General features: G+C 36.9%; 1 protein-coding gene across 8 annotated transcripts in view; it reads left to right on the top strand.

Annotated features, from left to right (window-relative positions):
* The window catches only part of LOC117332927 (kinesin-like protein KIF12), a 128,284-nt gene that overhangs the window by 96,680 nt on the left and 13,124 nt on the right, over positions 1–18,480 (top strand). For all 8 annotated transcript variants that reach the window (XM_033892006.1, XM_033892004.1, XM_033892000.1 and 5 more), the window contains 9 exons: positions 514–672; positions 2,283–2,366; positions 7,013–7,131; positions 10,184–10,288; positions 10,988–11,068; positions 11,228–11,318; positions 12,076–12,166; positions 12,422–12,529; positions 18,065–18,233. In XM_033892006.1, the coding sequence (XP_033747897.1) occupies positions 514–672; positions 2,283–2,366; positions 7,013–7,131; positions 10,184–10,288; positions 10,988–11,068; positions 11,228–11,318; positions 12,076–12,166; positions 12,422–12,529; positions 18,065–18,233 (1,007 nt within the window). The remainder of the gene's footprint in view (positions 1–513; positions 673–2,282; positions 2,367–7,012; positions 7,132–10,183; positions 10,289–10,987; positions 11,069–11,227; positions 11,319–12,075; positions 12,167–12,421; positions 12,530–18,064; positions 18,234–18,480) is intronic.

Below are 18,480 nucleotides of genomic sequence, written 5' to 3' on the forward strand. Positions count from 1 at the left end.
GTTTAATTTTTTGTAAGCTTCAACTTAGCTATATGGTATCAACATTATCCGCCTCCTTTCTTTACCTACATAATGTTGACATCATTTTTGCTGTCTATACCTTTTTATAAACCTACAATTCTCAGTTAATATTTTGGCTCCCTGTTAACTTGATTAGTAGTTAACAAAGATAAGATGCCACAATTATCCTTCAATAAAGCCTAGGCCAACATAGGCTCAATGTAATGGTGATCGAGCCAGGCCATTCTGGGACTCCAGATGCAGCATTTGTTTTAAGGAAGATACTGTAAGGTCATTTGTAAATAACTGTTAAACCTCGTTACCTCAAAGTCTGGCCATGAACAAACTTTGAGATATTTCGAAGTAGCCAAGTAGCCAATACAAAAAATATAATCCTTCTTCTCCGATATTGAATCCACAGAATAAGACAAGTATGCACACCCCCTTTACTGCTTTAGATAAACATTGAATTTAAGAAAGATAAATTTATACATTGCATCCTTTGTTTTACAGGTATGAAGTACCGGCAGACAGGGTCACATGGTTTAAATGAGACGTCAAGTCGCAGTCACAGTATGATGACGCTGGCCATCGACTCCGAGCTGCAGGATCCTGAGGACGAGAACCTGTACATTACAAAACGTGGCAAGCTCACATTTGTGGATCTCGCAGGTGGGTTGATATAGAAACATGAAATATGGCCATTTATGATGTATATAGACATGAAATATAGCCATTTATGACTTACGATTACAACAGTCTATTGTGACATAATCTTACATTTCGTGTGATGTTTGTGTAATCCTAGTGGTGAATACTAACTGCATTACTGCGGTGCTACATATCACTGAATTCTGTTTAGCTTGATCGGTTGAGTGGACTAGTAAGCCAGAGGTTTTGAGTTTGATTCCATGCGGAGGCAGTCATTCTATTTAATTAATCCTACACTCTGTTACATTTATAACTACAAGTGCCTCTGTAATGACATTTGTAACTACAAGTGCCTCTGTAATGAAAATGTCCAAGACAAAATTTACCTGTCTTTTAAGGAAAGGATTTTTTACATTTAATGTTTTTGTGATCAGTAGAATCTTTCATTTCATGTCATATTGAATTTATTAACATTAGTGATTATGAGATTAAATGAGAATCAATATTGAAAATTTGTGTTTAATGAATAAACAGTCTAACTTTCAGTTATTGTTAATTAAGTATCTGTAATATAAACAGATTTATAAAAGTGAGATGTTGTTATTTAGTATGTCGCAAAAGAGGTTTTATCCCGTGTAAATCCTGGTGGGTTCCTTTTTATATCAGATATATATTACCTACAGGGTACATAGGATTATAGCATCTATATATAGATGTCACTCACATCTTATTGTGTCATGAGAAATCTAACAGATGCCTTCTCTATGTAAATGTTGGCTATTAGCACCAGTAGCCAGATAACATGGAGATTTAAATAGATGCTCTATGACGATACGACCTCGTGTATCTATGGGATATTGTCACCTACTTCAGTTGTGGGTTAAAGGTTGAATTTTAATGACTTGTGTCTTTGACAGTGTGAAATGGATGCTTTAGGCATGGAGATTTTCAGAATAAAATTTAAAAGCATGGAATTTGGATGCATTTAGGATTATAAAACCGTACCTTCAAATAAAATTTTAGTTCAGTTCAGGTTAGAGGGTTATGTGAAACAGTTGCGTTATGGAAATGACTTATCTGGATACTTTTGATGTACCATATCGTACTCACATCTTTTGAATTTATTATGGTCAGAATAGTCAGAGCTACAGCTCAGCTTCTTAGAGCTTAACGTATAAAGCTGGTGTGTAAGGTGTAAAAGGTTTCTCGATCATTGAAATATTCACATAATCATTTCATCTGAACATAAAATTTGAAACAAACTATACACTTACAGCAATAATGAAACAAACTATACACTTACAGCAATAATGAAACAAACTATACACTTACAGCAATAATGAAACAAACTATACACTTACAGCAATAATGAAACAAACTATACACTTACAGCAATAATGAAACAAACTATACACTTACAGCAATAATGAAACAAACTATACACTTACAGCAATAATGAAACAAGATTTAGCTGTTAACTTAAATGAAGTTAATCCGAAGCAGGTGATAAAAACCACACATATTTTCATGTCTGATTGGGGAATCGGAACCTTAGGATTTTAGAAATGATTATGTTAAACACTGTGATAGAAGAATCTGAAATGATATCTTCTTGTTCAATGTTTCTACAGGAAGTGAGAAGGTCAAGGATTCACATTCCACAGCGGAGACTTTGATTGAGTCCAATAACATCAACAGGAGTTTGCTGGTATTAGGTGAGTACACTTTATAACTTCTGATAGATACTAGTAAGAATTCTAGCTTCCTGAAAACTATGTCAAAATATACAATATATATCACCGGGTCGTAATACAACTTACAAGTGAATCTAGGCCAATGTTGTAATGAGTTCAAGGTCATCAGTTAATGCTCCTATAAGGTCAAGGTCATCTTCCCCAATGACAGAACTTTTCAGTATGTGCTGTTTGCCAAGATAGTGGGACCACAGTATTAGTGGTGACAGGATAGTGGGACTACAGTATTATAGGTGACAGGATAGTGGGACTACAGTATTATAGGTGACTGGATAGTGGGACTACAGTATTAGTGGTGACAGGATATAGTGGGACTACAGTATTAGTGGTGACAGGATAGTGGGACTACAGTATTATAGGTGACTGGATAGTGAGACTACAGTATTAGTGGTGACTGGATAGTAGGACTACAGTATTATAGGCGACTGGATAGTGGGACTATAGTATTAGTGGTGACAGGATAGTGGGACTACAGTATTAGTGGTGACAGGATAGTGGGACTACAGTATTAGTGGTGACTGGATAGTGGGACTACAGTATTATAGGTGACAGGATATAGTGGGACTACAGTATTAGTGGTGACAGGATAGTGGGACTACAGTATTATAGGCGACTGGATAGTGGGACTATAGTATTAGTGGTGACAGGATATTGGGACTACAGTGTTATAGGTGACAGGATAGTGGGACTACAGTATTAGTGGCGACTGGATAGTGGGACTACAGTATTAGTGGTGACTGGATAGTGGGACTACAGGATTAGTGGTGACAGGATAGTGGGACTACAGTGTTATAGGTGACAGGATAGTGGGACTACAGTATTAGTGGTGACTGGATAGTGGGACAACAGTATTAGTGATGGCTGGATAGTGGGACTACAGTATTAGTGGTGACAGGATAGTGGGACTACAGTATTAGTGGTGACTGGATAATGGGACTACAGTATTAGTGGTAACTGGATAGTGGGACTACAGTATTATAGGTGACTGGATAATGGGACTACAGTATTAGTGGTGACTGGATAGTGGGACTACAGTATTATAGGTGACTGGATAATGGGACTACAGTATTATAGGTGACAGGATAGTGGGACTACAGTATTATAGGTGACTGGATAGTGGGACTACAGTATTATAGGTGACAGGATAGTGGGACTAGAGTATTAGTGGTGACAGGATAGTGGGACTACAGTATTATAGGTGACTGGATATAGTGGGACTACAGTATTATAGGTGACTGGATATAGTGGGACTACAGTATTAGTGGTGACTGGATATAGTGGGACTACAGTATTAGTGGTGACAGGATAGTGTGACTACAGTATTATAGGTGACTGGAGAGTGGGACTACAGTATTAGTGGTGACTGGATAGTGGGACTACAGGATTATAGGTGATAGGATATAGTGGGACTACAGTATTATAGGTGACAGGATATAGTGGGACTACAGTATTAGTGGTGACTGGATAATGGGACTACAGTATTATAGGTGACAGGATATTGGGACTACAGTATTAGTGGTGACTGGATAATGGGACTACAGTATTATAGGTGACAGGATATTGGGACTACAGTATTAGTGGTGACTGGATATAGTGGGACTACAGTATTATAGGTGACTGGATAGTGGGACTACAGTATTATAGGTGACAGGATAGTGGGACTACAGTATTATAGGTGACTGGATAGTGGGACTACAGTATTAGTGGTGACTGGATATAGTGGGACTACAGTATTAGTGGTGACTGGATAGTGGGACTACAGTATTATAGGTGACAGGATAGTGGGACTACAGTATTAGTGGTGACTGGATAGTGGGACTACAGTATTAGTGGTGACTGGATAGTGGGACTACAGTATTATAGGTGACTGGATAGTGGGACTACAGTATTAGTGGTGACTGGATATAGTGGGACTACAGTATTATAGGTGACTGGATAGTGGGACTACAGTATTATAGGTGACTGGATATTGGGACTACAGTATTAGTGGTGACTGGATATAGTGGGACTACAGTATTATAGGTGACTGGATAGTGGGACTACAGTATTATACAGTATTATAGGTGACAGGATAGTGGGACTACAGTATTAGTGATGGCTGGATAGTGGGACTACAGTATTATAGGTGACAGGATAGTGGGACTACAGTATTAGTGGTGACAGGATAGTGGGACTACAGTATTAGTAGTGACTGGATAGTGGGACTACAGGATTATAGGTGACTGGATAGTGGGACTACAGTATTAGTGGTGACTGGATAGTGGGACTACAGGATTAGTGGTGACAGGATAGTGGGACTACAGTGTTATAGGTGACAGGATAGTGGGACTACAGTATTAGTGGTGACTGGATAGTGGGACAACAGTATTAGTGATGGCTGGATAGTGGGACTACAGTATTAGTGGTGACAGGATAGTGGGACTACAGTATTAGTGGTGACTGGATAATGGGACTACAGTATTAGTGGTAACTGGATAGTGGGACTACAGTATTATAGGTGACTGGATAATGGGACTACAGTATTAGTGGTGACTGGATAATGGGACTACAGTATTATAGGTGACAGGATAGTGGGACTACAGTATTATAGGTGACTGGATAGTGGGACTACAGTATTATAGGTGACAGGATAGTGGGACTAGAGTATTAGTGGTGACAGGATAGTGGGACTACAGTATTATAGGTGACTGGATATAGTGGGACTACAGTATTATAGGTGACTGGATATAGTGGGACTACAGTATTAGTGGTGACTGGATATAGTGGGACTACAGTATTAGTGGTGACTGGATATAGTGGGACTACAGTATTAGTGGTGACAGGATAGTGTGACTACAGTATTATAGGTGACTGGAGAGTGGGACTACAGTATTAGTGGTGACTGGATAGTGGGACTACAGGATTATAGGTGATAGGATATAGTGGGACTACAGTATTATAGGTGACAGGATATAGTGGGACTACAGTATTAGTGGTGACTGGATAATGGGACTACAGTATTATAGGTGACAGGATATTGGGACTACAGTATTAGTGGTGACTGGATAATGGGACTACAGTATTATAGGTGACAGGATATTGGGACTACAGTATTAGTGGTGACTGGATATAGTGGGACTACAGTATTATAGGTGACTGGATAGTGGGACTACAGTATTATAGGTGACAGGATAGTGGGACTACAGTATTATAGGTGACTGGATAGTGGGACTACAGTATTAGTGGTGACTGGATATAGTGGGACTACAGTATTAGTGGTGACTGGATATAGTGGGACTACAGTATTATAGGTGACAGGATAGTGGGACTACAGTATTAGTGGTGACTGGATAGTGGGACTACAGTATTAGTGGTGACTGGATAGTGGGACTACAGTATTATAGGTGACTGGATAGTGGGACTACAGTATTAGTGGGGACTGGATATAGTGGGACTACAGTATTATAGGTGACTGGATAGTGGGACTACAGTATTATAGGTGACTGGATATTGGGACTACAGTATTAGTGGTGACTGGATATAGTGGGACTACAGTATTATAGGTGACTGGATAGTGGGACTACAGTATTATAGGTGACAGGATAGTGGGACTACAGTATTATATGTGACAGGATAGTGGGACTACAGTATTATAGGTGACAGGATAGTGGGACTACAGTATTAGTGGTGACTGGATATAGTGGGACTACAGTATTATAGGTGACTGGATAGTGGGACTACAGTATTATAGGTGACAGGATAGTGGGACTACAGTATTAGTGGTGACTGGATATAGTGGGACTACAGTATTATAGGTGACTGGATAGTGGGACTACAGTATTATAGGTGACAGGATAGTGGGACTACAGTATTATAGGTGACTGGATAGTGGGACTACAGTATTAGTGGTGACTGGATATAGTGGGACTACAGTATTAGTGGTGACTGGATATAGTGGGACTACAGTATTATAGGTGACAGGATAGTGGGACTACAGTATTAGTGGTGACTGGATAGTGGGACTACAGTATTAGTGGTGACTGGATAGTGGGACTACAGTATTATAGGTGACTGGATAGTGGGACTACAGTATTAGTGGTGACTGGATAGTGGGACTACAGTATTATAGGTGACTGGATAGTGGGACTACAGTATTATAGGTGACTGGATAGTGGGACTACAGTATTAGTGGTGACTGGATATAGTGGGACTACAGTATTATAGGTGACTGGATAGTGGGACTACAGTATTATAGGTGACAGGATAGTGGGACTACAGTATTATATGTGACAGGATAGTGGGACTACAGTATTATAGGTGACAGGATAGTGGGACTACAGTATTAGTGGTGACTGGATATAGTGGGACTACAGTATTATAGGTGACTGGATAGTGGGACTACAGTATTATAGGTGACAGGATAGTGGGACTACAGTATTAGTGGTGACTGGATATAGTGGGACTACAACATAGTGATGGCTGGAGATCAGACTACTGTCTTAGTGATGGTCAGTGTACGAAGATGATTATAGTGGTAGCAATTATCAGTAAAATCCTCTCTTTTTTTTTCAAGGATATGTTTATATACAAACATGTTTTTACAATCATTTTACATTCTATATTACCAGGAAACTGTATTTCATGCCTTGGTGACCACCGGAAAAGAGGAGGCCATGTTCCTTACCGAGACAGCAAGCTGACAAAGCTTCTGGCAGACAGTCTAGGTGGCAGTGGAGTCACCCTCATGGTAAGTGTGCAGGAGGAATAGAATCTGGTTTTTTTTTTGTTGAATTACACTGAATTATGTCCTTTTTCCGATTTCAGCTCTGATGTTTCTATTTGAGATAGAGGATATCTTCATTTTTATAGAATCATCAATTTTAAAAGTGTACCAAGCTCAAAGTGGTTCAAGAATAGCCTTCGCCAAACTTTTATATTTTACACTAGAGGAAAGGGCATAAACACTGTATTTGATGATAAATATTAAAGTAACTTTGTTCTTACAATTCAATTTGTAATCCAAATTACACTTGGTAAACATGTACAGTCAAACCTGCTCTAACGACCCCCTGTATATAACGACTGCCTGTCTATAACGACCAGTTTTAAGATTCCCCGTGAGATTTTACTATATAACGACCCTCTGTATAGCGACTACCTGTCTAATGTGGCTAACGACCGATGATTTCGGAACGGCGGTCGCTAATTTGTTTTCTATAGCGACCGATTTCTGTCAGCCATCTTCTGCTCTCGGCAGTCTTCCCTCATAAAATCCCCGGAAAATTCAGACACATTGACCCTGGCTTGATTATACAAATATGGGACCACCACAACCCTGGCCTGAGTATATAAACAAAAGACCCCTACCACCTGTAAGCCTATAATTACTGTAGCTGCCCTGGCCTGGGGCTCGGTAAGAGAGGAGTCGGGTCACCATGCGTGTCGGTATTACATTACAACTGTGCACAGGTGGCTTCATTTGACACAGTCACTTAATTTTGTGATTACAACTAGGATACATCACTTCAATAACAAACACTGGTCATATATATCTGTCAACAAGATTTACTCACATGAAAGCCAATAATGCCTTTCTTAATCGTAGCTGTCGGTACTAGCATTTGTACTGCCGCCATCTTTAATTAGTCAATACTAATAAAAAGTCGTTAACTGACACAAATATCCGGATTTCAATTTAGGTCAAAAAAAAAAATATTTTGGTTTTAAGAAGTAAGACTATAACACAAAATAATTAGTAGTAACACAAATATAATTAATTAATTAATTATTGTGTATTCTTTTTCTTTATTTATGAAAGAAAGGGAGATAATTTGATAGATACATATAGCATTATTTCAGGACAAAATATTTAAAAAAAATTATCCATAAGACCATTTTGAGTTATACTTTTGTGTTTGGGTCCACAGAATCATTAAATATTAAACCCTTCAGATTTATAAAGTTTATGCATTTGTTTAACTTCTGACTGGTCTTCTGAATGCCCTGTTCAATGACAAATTATTTATGGCAGGTTTAAGTAAATTGGTTGGTGGAATAATTTTGACCTGTCTATAAAGGCAACCTGTCTATAGTGACCGTTTTTCTGCCTCCCCTTGGGCGGTCGCTATAGACAGGTTTGACTGTATAACCAAAAGAAAATGTGATCACTGCTTAAAAAAATGCAAAATATAACAAACATTTTTAACAAAGACCAAAGATTAAAACAAATATTTTCTGTTTTCAATTCTATCAATAAATTAACAAGTATTGGATTTAAAATACAGGAGCTGTGAAAAATATAAGCAAAGTGATGATCTGGCATCTCGGCTTTAATAGCTTGTAAGGCCTGGGAAATCAGAATAGCATTGTTACTGTAGTTCAGGACTACACCTGTAGGAAATTTGTGGTCCACATCTCCTTAATGATGAGGATTACATTTCCCTGTACAAAACAATGGTTACCCTGTGTTACCTGTGTCTGCCTCACGCCCAGCCTCCGTATCTGACGACCGGTATTCATACCTGTCTTCAACCTCGTTAGGGCCTGTATTGATTAACCTAAACAAATCTGTCTGTTACCACGCACTAATCAATAATACTGTGTCTTCAACTTGTAAAAAGAATTGTGAAAACACAAACTTATTGTGATTTTTATCAGCTACAAATATCTAATACCATGTTAGCGCAGCATTCTTATTGAATTGGTTGTTGAATGTACAACTTGGTTTTATGGATTTCTTGTTGCGTATATAGATATCCCAGTTTCCTGTAAATTTATTCAAACTATTTGACAGTTCTTTTTTCATGTTTAATTTACTTAATATAATCATTAGGATTGCAGGTGTAAGAATGTTGTAAATGTTTAATTAGAGACAGATAAATTATGAATTTCATTAAAAAAAAGTAAAGGTATATGTATTATGGATTTCACAGGAAAGGAACAGCAGGATTGTCCAGAAATTGATTTCCATGGTATAATTAGAGTGTATCTCCTGTCCTTTTATAGTTCCTTCTACACGGGACTTCGTTTCCTGTAGAGCTTACACAGGTTTGCACTTAAGGTCCCAATCTATAGGTGGAAGTATTTCAGTCTAAATTTCGAGTTATTCGATCATTTCAAGTAGGATTTTTATTGTTGGGACCAAATTTTCACTTCATATTATCCAAGTTTTTCAAGTTTTCCGAATCGAGTTTTCCAAGTTTTCTTTACTAGGATAAAGAGAGAATTCGGCCAGGACTGACGAGGTACTTCAAGTTAAGCGGGGTATTCGAGTTTTCTGAGTTTGAGTTAACGAAGTTCCACTGTACGTAGTTTGTTTGGTTAACAGTGTGTAGATATCCACTGTAGTATGTTTAGTTAACAGTGTGTAGATATTTGAATAGAGATTTCAAACAAAAGATTTTTATACTGAGTAGGTACGAGAGGCAGCAGTAGTAGTTCAAACATGTTCAGATATGCTGTTACATCATTAATGTATTTCAATATAAGAAATTAAACCAGTACTGTTGCACTATTTCAATAGAAGAAAGGAAACCAAAACACAAGCACTTGCCAAACTTGGACAGTTTATGCACATATTAAACCAATTCAACACAAAACCCTTTTTGCATTTCTCATGATTGGAGACTATTCAATTTTTGTAATACTTTGTATGTATATTGCCGCTTCATGTATACCTATCGGTGATATAATTTGTTGAGTTTGACAATTTTATTGCTGACTTTCTACATGTAACAACCAAACAAGGTATTCTTTGACCAAATTTATCGATGATAATTTATGTTCATATTTTGTTCCAGATTGCCTGTATCACCCCCTCATCCCATCATATATCAGAGACCATGAACACACTGAGATATGCCAGCAGAGCCAAGAAAATCAGAACTAAACCACTAATCAAAATGGTAAGTGATGTACTTCTAACCTGGTGGCCCCTAGTGAGTTTCATGACCCTTTCTTACAAGTAAAAAGAATTCTTCATTTAAGTTGATCATTGGTGACCAGGTAGCTCAATTGGTAGAGCATCCGGCTAGTGCTAGGAGGTCCAGATTCAAACCCCGGTCTGGCCGCTACATTTTCTCCTCTCCTGTTACAAAATTGGCGCCCAACTAAAATACCCATGGTAGTGGTATAAGGGTCTTGTGTGTCTTCGAGGGCGAAGACCTGGAAAAAAGGAGGGAGGTGTGTAGCGGGACTGGACTGGGTCCATCGTCGGTGACCAGGTAGCTCAATTGGTAGAGCAACCAACTAGTGTTCAGAGGTCCCGGGTTTGAACCCCGGTCTGGCCGCTACATTTACTCCTCTCCTGTTACACTTTAGAGACTATTTTTGGAGATTTGGGGGAGACAAATTCCTGAAATCTTTATAATCTTTTAATCTTTTAATCTCTTTTAATCTATTTTAGAATTCCCTTGAAGAAAATTAAATTCCTAGCTAGCCAGGGAATGTTAATGATAGCTATTCTGAGGTCATTGTCTTGTTGGTATACAAGCAGATTGTTTAAGTATTTAAATGCTCTTGTTAATTATACTATTGTAATACCATTAAAAAAAACTTGAATATGTGTTAATTGTGAATATAGCTTTCTTTTTCTTTTATGACAGGATCCTAGAGAAAAGTTGATTATGAGTCTGAAGAGAGAGATCAAAATACTCCGCAATGAAAATCAGTATTTGCGTCAACAGGCAAGTAATTCTAGTCAAACATTGGAATGTCCAAAATTTAACAGAAATTTTTTGGAAAGCTTTCTTTAGAATATAAGTTTTGGTATATGAATATATAATTTCAGTTTCTAATTTATTTGTTTATTTGTATTTAATATATATTTGTATTTTTATTCACAGTTGGAGTTCCCAGAGAAAACTAAAGCAGCCATGCAGAATGAAAGTGATGAGAAATATAAGAAATTTCTGAAGGATCAAGAAAATAACAAAAGTATGAGAGCATAAGTTTTATAAAGATTCTGTTACATATTAATTCGCGTCCTGAGGATGTAGGAGTAGTAATTTCACGATATTACATGGTTGTACCTGAATGGTTTTCGTGTACCTCATTGTTTGATAGTTCACAGATTTCCCTGTATTCCTAAAACAGTTATCTGGTGGCATAGTTTGTTGGCTTCCTAACAGTTCATGGCTAACAGTAATAATCCTGACCCTACATAATGACCGCTAAAATCACTGTTATCATATAAACAAAAATTTCAGTGAATTTTCATGAGTTTGTTAAAAAGGCTGATTTTAACAAAACTTCACATGCTGAAAGATATTGGTTTGAAATTCCATTTTCGCATTATTTTCTGTTGCATGAATCATGAAAATTTTTGCAACACCATTTCGACGTTACTTTAAATTTGGTAAGAGTTTGAAGGAAAATTTGGTTTGTAGTTAATTTTTATTTCTTTTAACATAATAAGATACAAACGTAAATTACTTGAATACTATGGGAAAAAGCTGTAAATATTTCTTTTTCAACATACAAAATTTCATTAAAATCCACCCTCGAATGAAGTCCGGATAATTGACAGAAAAAAGTTGAAAATACAAATAACTTTAAGTAAATTTTGACATTTTGAACATTTGTCACACTAGTACTGTAGATGGAGATTTCTCCAGTTCTACAAATAACTTGTTCCACGGTTTGGCTGTATTGGCTTCACACTATTGAATATCTGTTGTTGTTCAAATCTCAGGCAGTGACCAGCCTAAGAAGGATCCCAAGTCTGAGGAAGCTGGCTTATATGAAATGTTACAGGAATATATGATTGAAAATGAGGCTTTAAGGTAATGTTTATGATAATATCATAATGCAAATGAATTTTCAGTAGATTTAATTTGACAAGCTTTTAAGTTAACAATTTTTAATTCAAAATGTATGTTAAATGAATTAGGAAAGAAAAATTAATTTGAATATTTGGAAAGAATGTACAAAAACAGAGCATACCAATTAAGAAGTGTATTTAGATAAAAGAAGAGAGAAAGTTAGTGAGTATATTTTTTTTACTATTTAATTCAGGTTTCTTAAATTTTCTTTTAAAGGACTGAAAATGCTGATCTACATGCAACAAAAGACAAGATTCGACGAGAACAACAACTTCTATACAAAGACAATGAGAAGATGATGAAGAGGATCGAGGATTTAGAAAGGTACAGAGAAAACTTGACCTCTAACCTCAGAGCAGGTTAATTTTCCTCCTGAATTGACTTCTGATATTCACACTGTAGATGAATGAACACACTTAAACTCCAATAAATGTATGCAAGAATGACGTTAAAACCTCTGTCACTATGATGCCTCTTGGTTCATTTCCTTCTTGATTACCATCCTCATTTAGACCATAACTAATGGTTATTTTCAAGGTCACACGTTTTCCCAGGATTTTTTCCCCCCTTTTTTTGCAAAAAATAATATTTTGAGAAAAAAAACCAAGGACATAATGGTTAATTTTGTAATTTTCATGACAATACATCGTTTTTTAGCTCACCTGCCCGAAGGGCAAGTGAGCTTATGCCGTGGCGCGGCGTCCGTCGTCCGTCCGTCGTCCGTCCGGCGTCAACTTTTCATTCAAGCAACTTCTTCTCAATAACCAAAAGGCCTAGAGACCTAATATTGGGCCTGTAGCATGCTGGGGTGAAGGGCTACCAAGTTTGTTCAAATGAATGACCTTGACCTTCATTCAAGGTCACAGGAGTCAAAAAGGCTAAAATCTTCAAACGACTTCTTCTCAACAACCAACAGTCCCAGGGAGTTGATATTGGGTCTGTAGCATGCTGGGGTAAAGGGCTACCAAGTTTGTTCAAATGAATGACCTTGACTTTCATTCAAGGTCACAGGAGTCAAAAAGGCTAAAAAAAAATTAGACGACTTCTTCTAAATAGCCAAAAGACCCAGGGACTTGATATTGGGTCTGTAGCATGCTGGGGTGAAGGGCTACCAAGTTTGTTCAAATGAATGACCTTGACCTTCATTCAAGGTCACAGGAGTCAAAAAGGCTAAAATCTTTAAACGACTTCTTCTCAATAACCAAGAGTCCCAGGGACTTGATATTGGGTCTGTAGCATGCTGGGGTGAAGGGCTACCAAGTTTGTTCAAATGAATGACCTTGACTTTCATTCAAGGTCACAGGAGTCAAAAAGGCTAAAATCTTTAAACGACTTCTTCTCAATAACCAAGAGTCCCAGGGAGTTAATATTGGGTCTGTAGCATGCTCGGGTGAAGGGCTACCAAGTTTGTTCAAATGAATGACCTTGACTTTCATTCAAGGTCACAGGGGTCAAAAAGGCTAAAATCTTTAAACGACTTCTTCTCAATAACCAAGAGTCCCAGGGAGTTGATATTGGGTCTGTAGCATGCTGGGGTGAAGGGCTACCAAGTTTGTTCAAATGAATGACCTTGACCGTCATTCAAGGTCACAGGAGTCAAAAAGGCTAAAATCTTTAAACGACTTCTTCTCAATAACCAAGAGTCCCAGAGGCCTAATATTTGGCCTGTAGCATGCTGGGGTGAAGGGCTCCCAAGTTTGTTCAAATGAATGACCTTGACTTTCATTCAAGGTCACAGGAGTCAAAAAGGCTAAAATCTTTAAACAACTTCTTCTCAATAACCAAGAGTCCCAGAGACCTAATATTTGGCCTGTAGCATGCTGGGGTGAAGGGCTACCAAGTTTGTTCAAATGAATGACCTTGACTTTCATTCAAGGTCACAGGAGTCAAAAAGGCTAAAATCTTTAAACGACTTCTTCTCAATAACCAAGAGTCCCAGAGAGTTGATATTGGGTCTGTAGCATGCTGGGGTAAAGGGCTACCAAGTTTGTTCAAATGAATGACCTTGACCTTCATTCAAGGTCACAGGGGTCAAAAAGGCTAAAATCTTTAAACAACTTCTTCTCAATAACCAAGAGTCCCAGGGAGTTGATATTGGGTCTGTAGCATGCTGGGGTGAAGGGCTACCAAGTTTGTTCAAATGAATGACCTTGACCTTCATTCAAGGTCACGTCGATCAAGTATGCTTAAATCTTTAAATGACTTTTAGTGAAAAGCCAAAGTGCAGAGAGACATTATATTGGTCCTGTAGCATGCTTTCAAATAACTGCAGGATCCATATATGAAAAGATCACTGCATTGCAGGTGAGCGATTTGGGCCCATTGGGCCCTTGTTAGTCAAATCCTTCGATAAACATCCGATATATTAACCATTGAGAAAGGGAAAAGTTTTACAAAATGTCTTATTAATGCTAGAAGTTAATTGGACAAATAATGGCAATATAGTGTGGGTTTTCTGTCCAGTTTTTAGGTCATCTGACCCAAAGGGTCAGGATGACCTATAGCCATCCTGCTTCGTCCACTGTCATCCGCCGTCCGTCGTGCACCATCCATAAACTTTTCACATTTAAAACTTAAGTTTCAGCAGTAGGATTGAGCTGAAACTTGCCAGGAATGATCCTGAGATGGTCCTGACCATGTGTTGTTATTTTTCGGGTCCGTCCGAAATCCAAGATGACCACGATAGCCGCCATCTTGAAAACACATTTTAAACTTCTTCTCAAGTTCCACCAGTGCTATTGAGCTGAAACTTGCCTGAAATGATCCCGACCAAGTGTTGTTATTTCTCGGGCCGATCCGAAATCCAAGATGGCTGCCATAGCCGCCATCTTGAAAAACATATTTTAAACTTCTTCTCGAGTTCCACCAGTGCTATTTGAGCTGAAACTTGCTTGGAATGATACCAAGATGATGCCGACCAAGGGTTGTTATTTTTTGCGTTGGTCTGAAATCCAAGATGGCCACCATAGCAGCCATCTTGAAAAACACATTTTAAACTTCTTCTCCAGTTCTGCTGGTGCCATTGAACTTGAAATTGGTGCGGATGTTAAGGGAGGGGAGCCAACAAAGTGTTGTTATTTTTCGGCCTCGTAAAACCTTTCACATGGCAGCCATTTTGTAACATGATTGTGCAATCATGGTTTTCCTGAACAACACCTGTTTCAAACTTCTTCTCAAATTCCACCAGTGAGATTCACCTCTTACTTACCAGAAATGATCCGGAGATGGTCCTGACCAAGTGTTGGTATTTATCGGGTCGGCCAGAAATCCAAGATGGCAGCCATCTTGAAAAACACATTTTAAACTTCTTTTCCGGTTTCACTGGTGCCATTGAGCTGGAAATTTGTGAGGATGTTAAGGAAGGAGAGCCAACAAAGTGTTGTTATTTTTCGACATTGTAAAAACTTTGACATGGCAGCCACGGTGGCTATTTTGTAACATGATTGTTCAATCATTGTTTTCCTTAACAACAGCAAATTTCTTCTCAAGTTTCACCAGTGGGATTCAGCTCAAACTTACCAGAAATGATCCTGAGATGGTTCTGATCAAGTATTGTTATTTGGGTTGATCCAAAATCCAAGATGGCCACCATGGCCAACAGTGCCACTATACTCGCTACAGAGAATGTATACTACAATAGTATATGGGTTTTTAGAGTCAGACGACCGTTATTGTTATTTATTCAGTATTGACATCACATAAATATGAAGAAACTGGTATGACTGGTATTCATTAGAAATTTACTGTGTTATTCAGAATCTACAGATACTTCTAAAGTAAAATGTAAGAAGTGACATGCATAGCATACAATGATGTCCTTATATAAAATAAAAAAAGATAATGCTAAAGATTTAAAATATCTTTTTGAGAATTTATTCTCTAGTTTCAATTCTAAACACATAGATCCAAGTTTAATTTTCAAGGTTATTTTAATTTTACAGCAATTTCTTCGGGTAAGAACTAGAATAAAGAAAGACAAAGCATGTAATTTGGACCTTAAGTTGGGCCTGATGTTTTTTTGTGACATGGTGTGTACTTGTAGAAGGTTTATAACAATGAATTCATGCATGCCATTGTTCAAAGTCACAATAGCTTGTTTTCGTTACTCTGTGGAAATCAACATTGTTTAACTTATACAGTGCATGTGTTTGCATTGAAAAAAAGCATTAAGATGTAATTTTGAAGGATAGAATAGAAAAAAATACTACTACATACTTGCCAAGAAATTTGATTTTGAAATTCAGTAACTGTAATCATACCTTTGAATTCATGCTAATTTAAAAAGTTGAAACAACAGCAGAATTCATATAATCTTGCTTTTTGCTGAACATTTTAAATCCATTGCACCATGACAAAAATTAAAATATGACAGCTAGCTGTTGATGCATACCCTAATATATATGTCAAAACAGCTGTGAGTGGTAGGTTTTTGTCTGTTGTTTTGGTCTACAAAATGTATTTGAAAATTTTGTGAAAACAAAATCAAAGGTTTGCAAGTATGCTAATGATTGTTTCTATTCCTCAAAAGAAAGATGAATTTATAACTTCTGATAACAATTCAGTTACAGTGTTCAGTTAACAAGCTGGCTTTGAACAATTTGGCTCAACAGATAAAGGACTATAGGCAGCATAAAACACAACAAGCTAGGATTCTTCCAGGATTTCTCTCTGGTTCCAATTTTTTGGAAAAGAAACACATTTTTTTCTTATTTGTTCTGAAACAAAAACTTGATTTCTCTTGACAAAAAAAAAAAATTTTAGATTAAATTTACAAAAAAAACAAACAAACAAAAAAAGTGAAATTTAGGTCAGATTCCTTAAATTTCCATGAAAAAAATATTTAGCATTAAATGAATTTGTTGAATATTTTCCAAGAAATTTCAACCAAGTCTAGGAGCTAGAGTTGGGTTGTGTAAGATCCATAGAGTTTCCTATATAACTACATGCATGTCACTTTATGTAATCAAATGATTTCTGGTAAATCTTTTCTTTAAATTTATTTGTTATTATTATTTAAAATAGCTATATATGCTTATCACACGTTGTTTGTATTTTCAATAACAGATGAATGGAAAAAAATCTGACTTTGCTGATATCATTTGAAAATAATAATATCACAGTTACTTTTGATAGTACATGAATACTAAAATGGAGGGAACCAGAGTACTGCTAATTACATTGCTACGCAGAAGAAAATGCTTAAACACTACTATGTGTATGATATAATTCTCCTGTAGAGTTGCTATGGTAACAGTACAGGCTACTGTGGCTACCAAATAATAATGAGGTTCTTCCATTTTAATATAGCAATTAATTTTAGTATGTATGTAGATAAAAACAGAGTTTTGTTGTAACATCATATATGTTTATATGGTTTGGAACAGTTTTTTCATGGGAAGAATGTTTAATATTTTGTACTAATTAATTTGGAGGAAGGTTTAGTATCATAATTGATTATCTAGAGATGGATTATCAGTCCCTAGTCAATGATTTTAAATTAAGGCCTATATCCATTCAGGGATTGTACTAAATTGGATATTATTATAATAAGGTAAAACGACTTCCATGGTTGGCATTCCTGAAATATGCTGTGAATATAACAACCATTTATGTAAAGACTAAAAGTGTGATGGTGTCTTAATATATGGTATATCCAGTAATGCATTATATAAATAAATGATATCTTTGCATGCATTTATATATGATTGTATATTTTATAATCAGTAACATTTAGAAATAGTAATTTCTTTAAATTTGGTCGACATGAAGGTGTTTATTCCTAGTAAAAAATATTCATTATTTTTCTTCCTTTTTTTATTTTTTATATGCAATGCTTATTCTGACCTATTTATTTTCTAGGTTAATTGGTCCTACTGCCTGGCGACGTCCACCAATTGACCCCTACAGCCAGCCGTCTTCCAACGCCCCCTCACAGGTTCAGTCCCCTCGCCAGTCACCAGCTTTACAGTACCGCTCGCCTCAACCCAGTGGTCAGCCTTTTCCTATTGGTCAACAAGGACGCTACCCAGTAAGTCATATGTGGCTTGTATTTTCACAAGAAGCACATTCTTACATGTCAACAATAACCTAGCTATTAGTGTTAGATTTATCTGCTAACATCTTTAGTCACACAGAGTGTTTTCAGTAGCCAATGTCCATCCTGGTCACTCTAGTGATTATGTGGAATCATTATCTGATTTAATAATTATTTTACAAAATCACTTTTTTCTATATTAAAATTTATCGAAACTTTATGCATACAAAACCATTTGCCT

Source organism: Pecten maximus, chromosome 8 (genome assembly GCF_902652985.1).
Source record: "Pecten maximus chromosome 8, xPecMax1.1, whole genome shotgun sequence".
NCBI classification, from domain to species: Eukaryota; Metazoa; Mollusca; class Bivalvia; order Pectinida; family Pectinidae; genus Pecten; species Pecten maximus.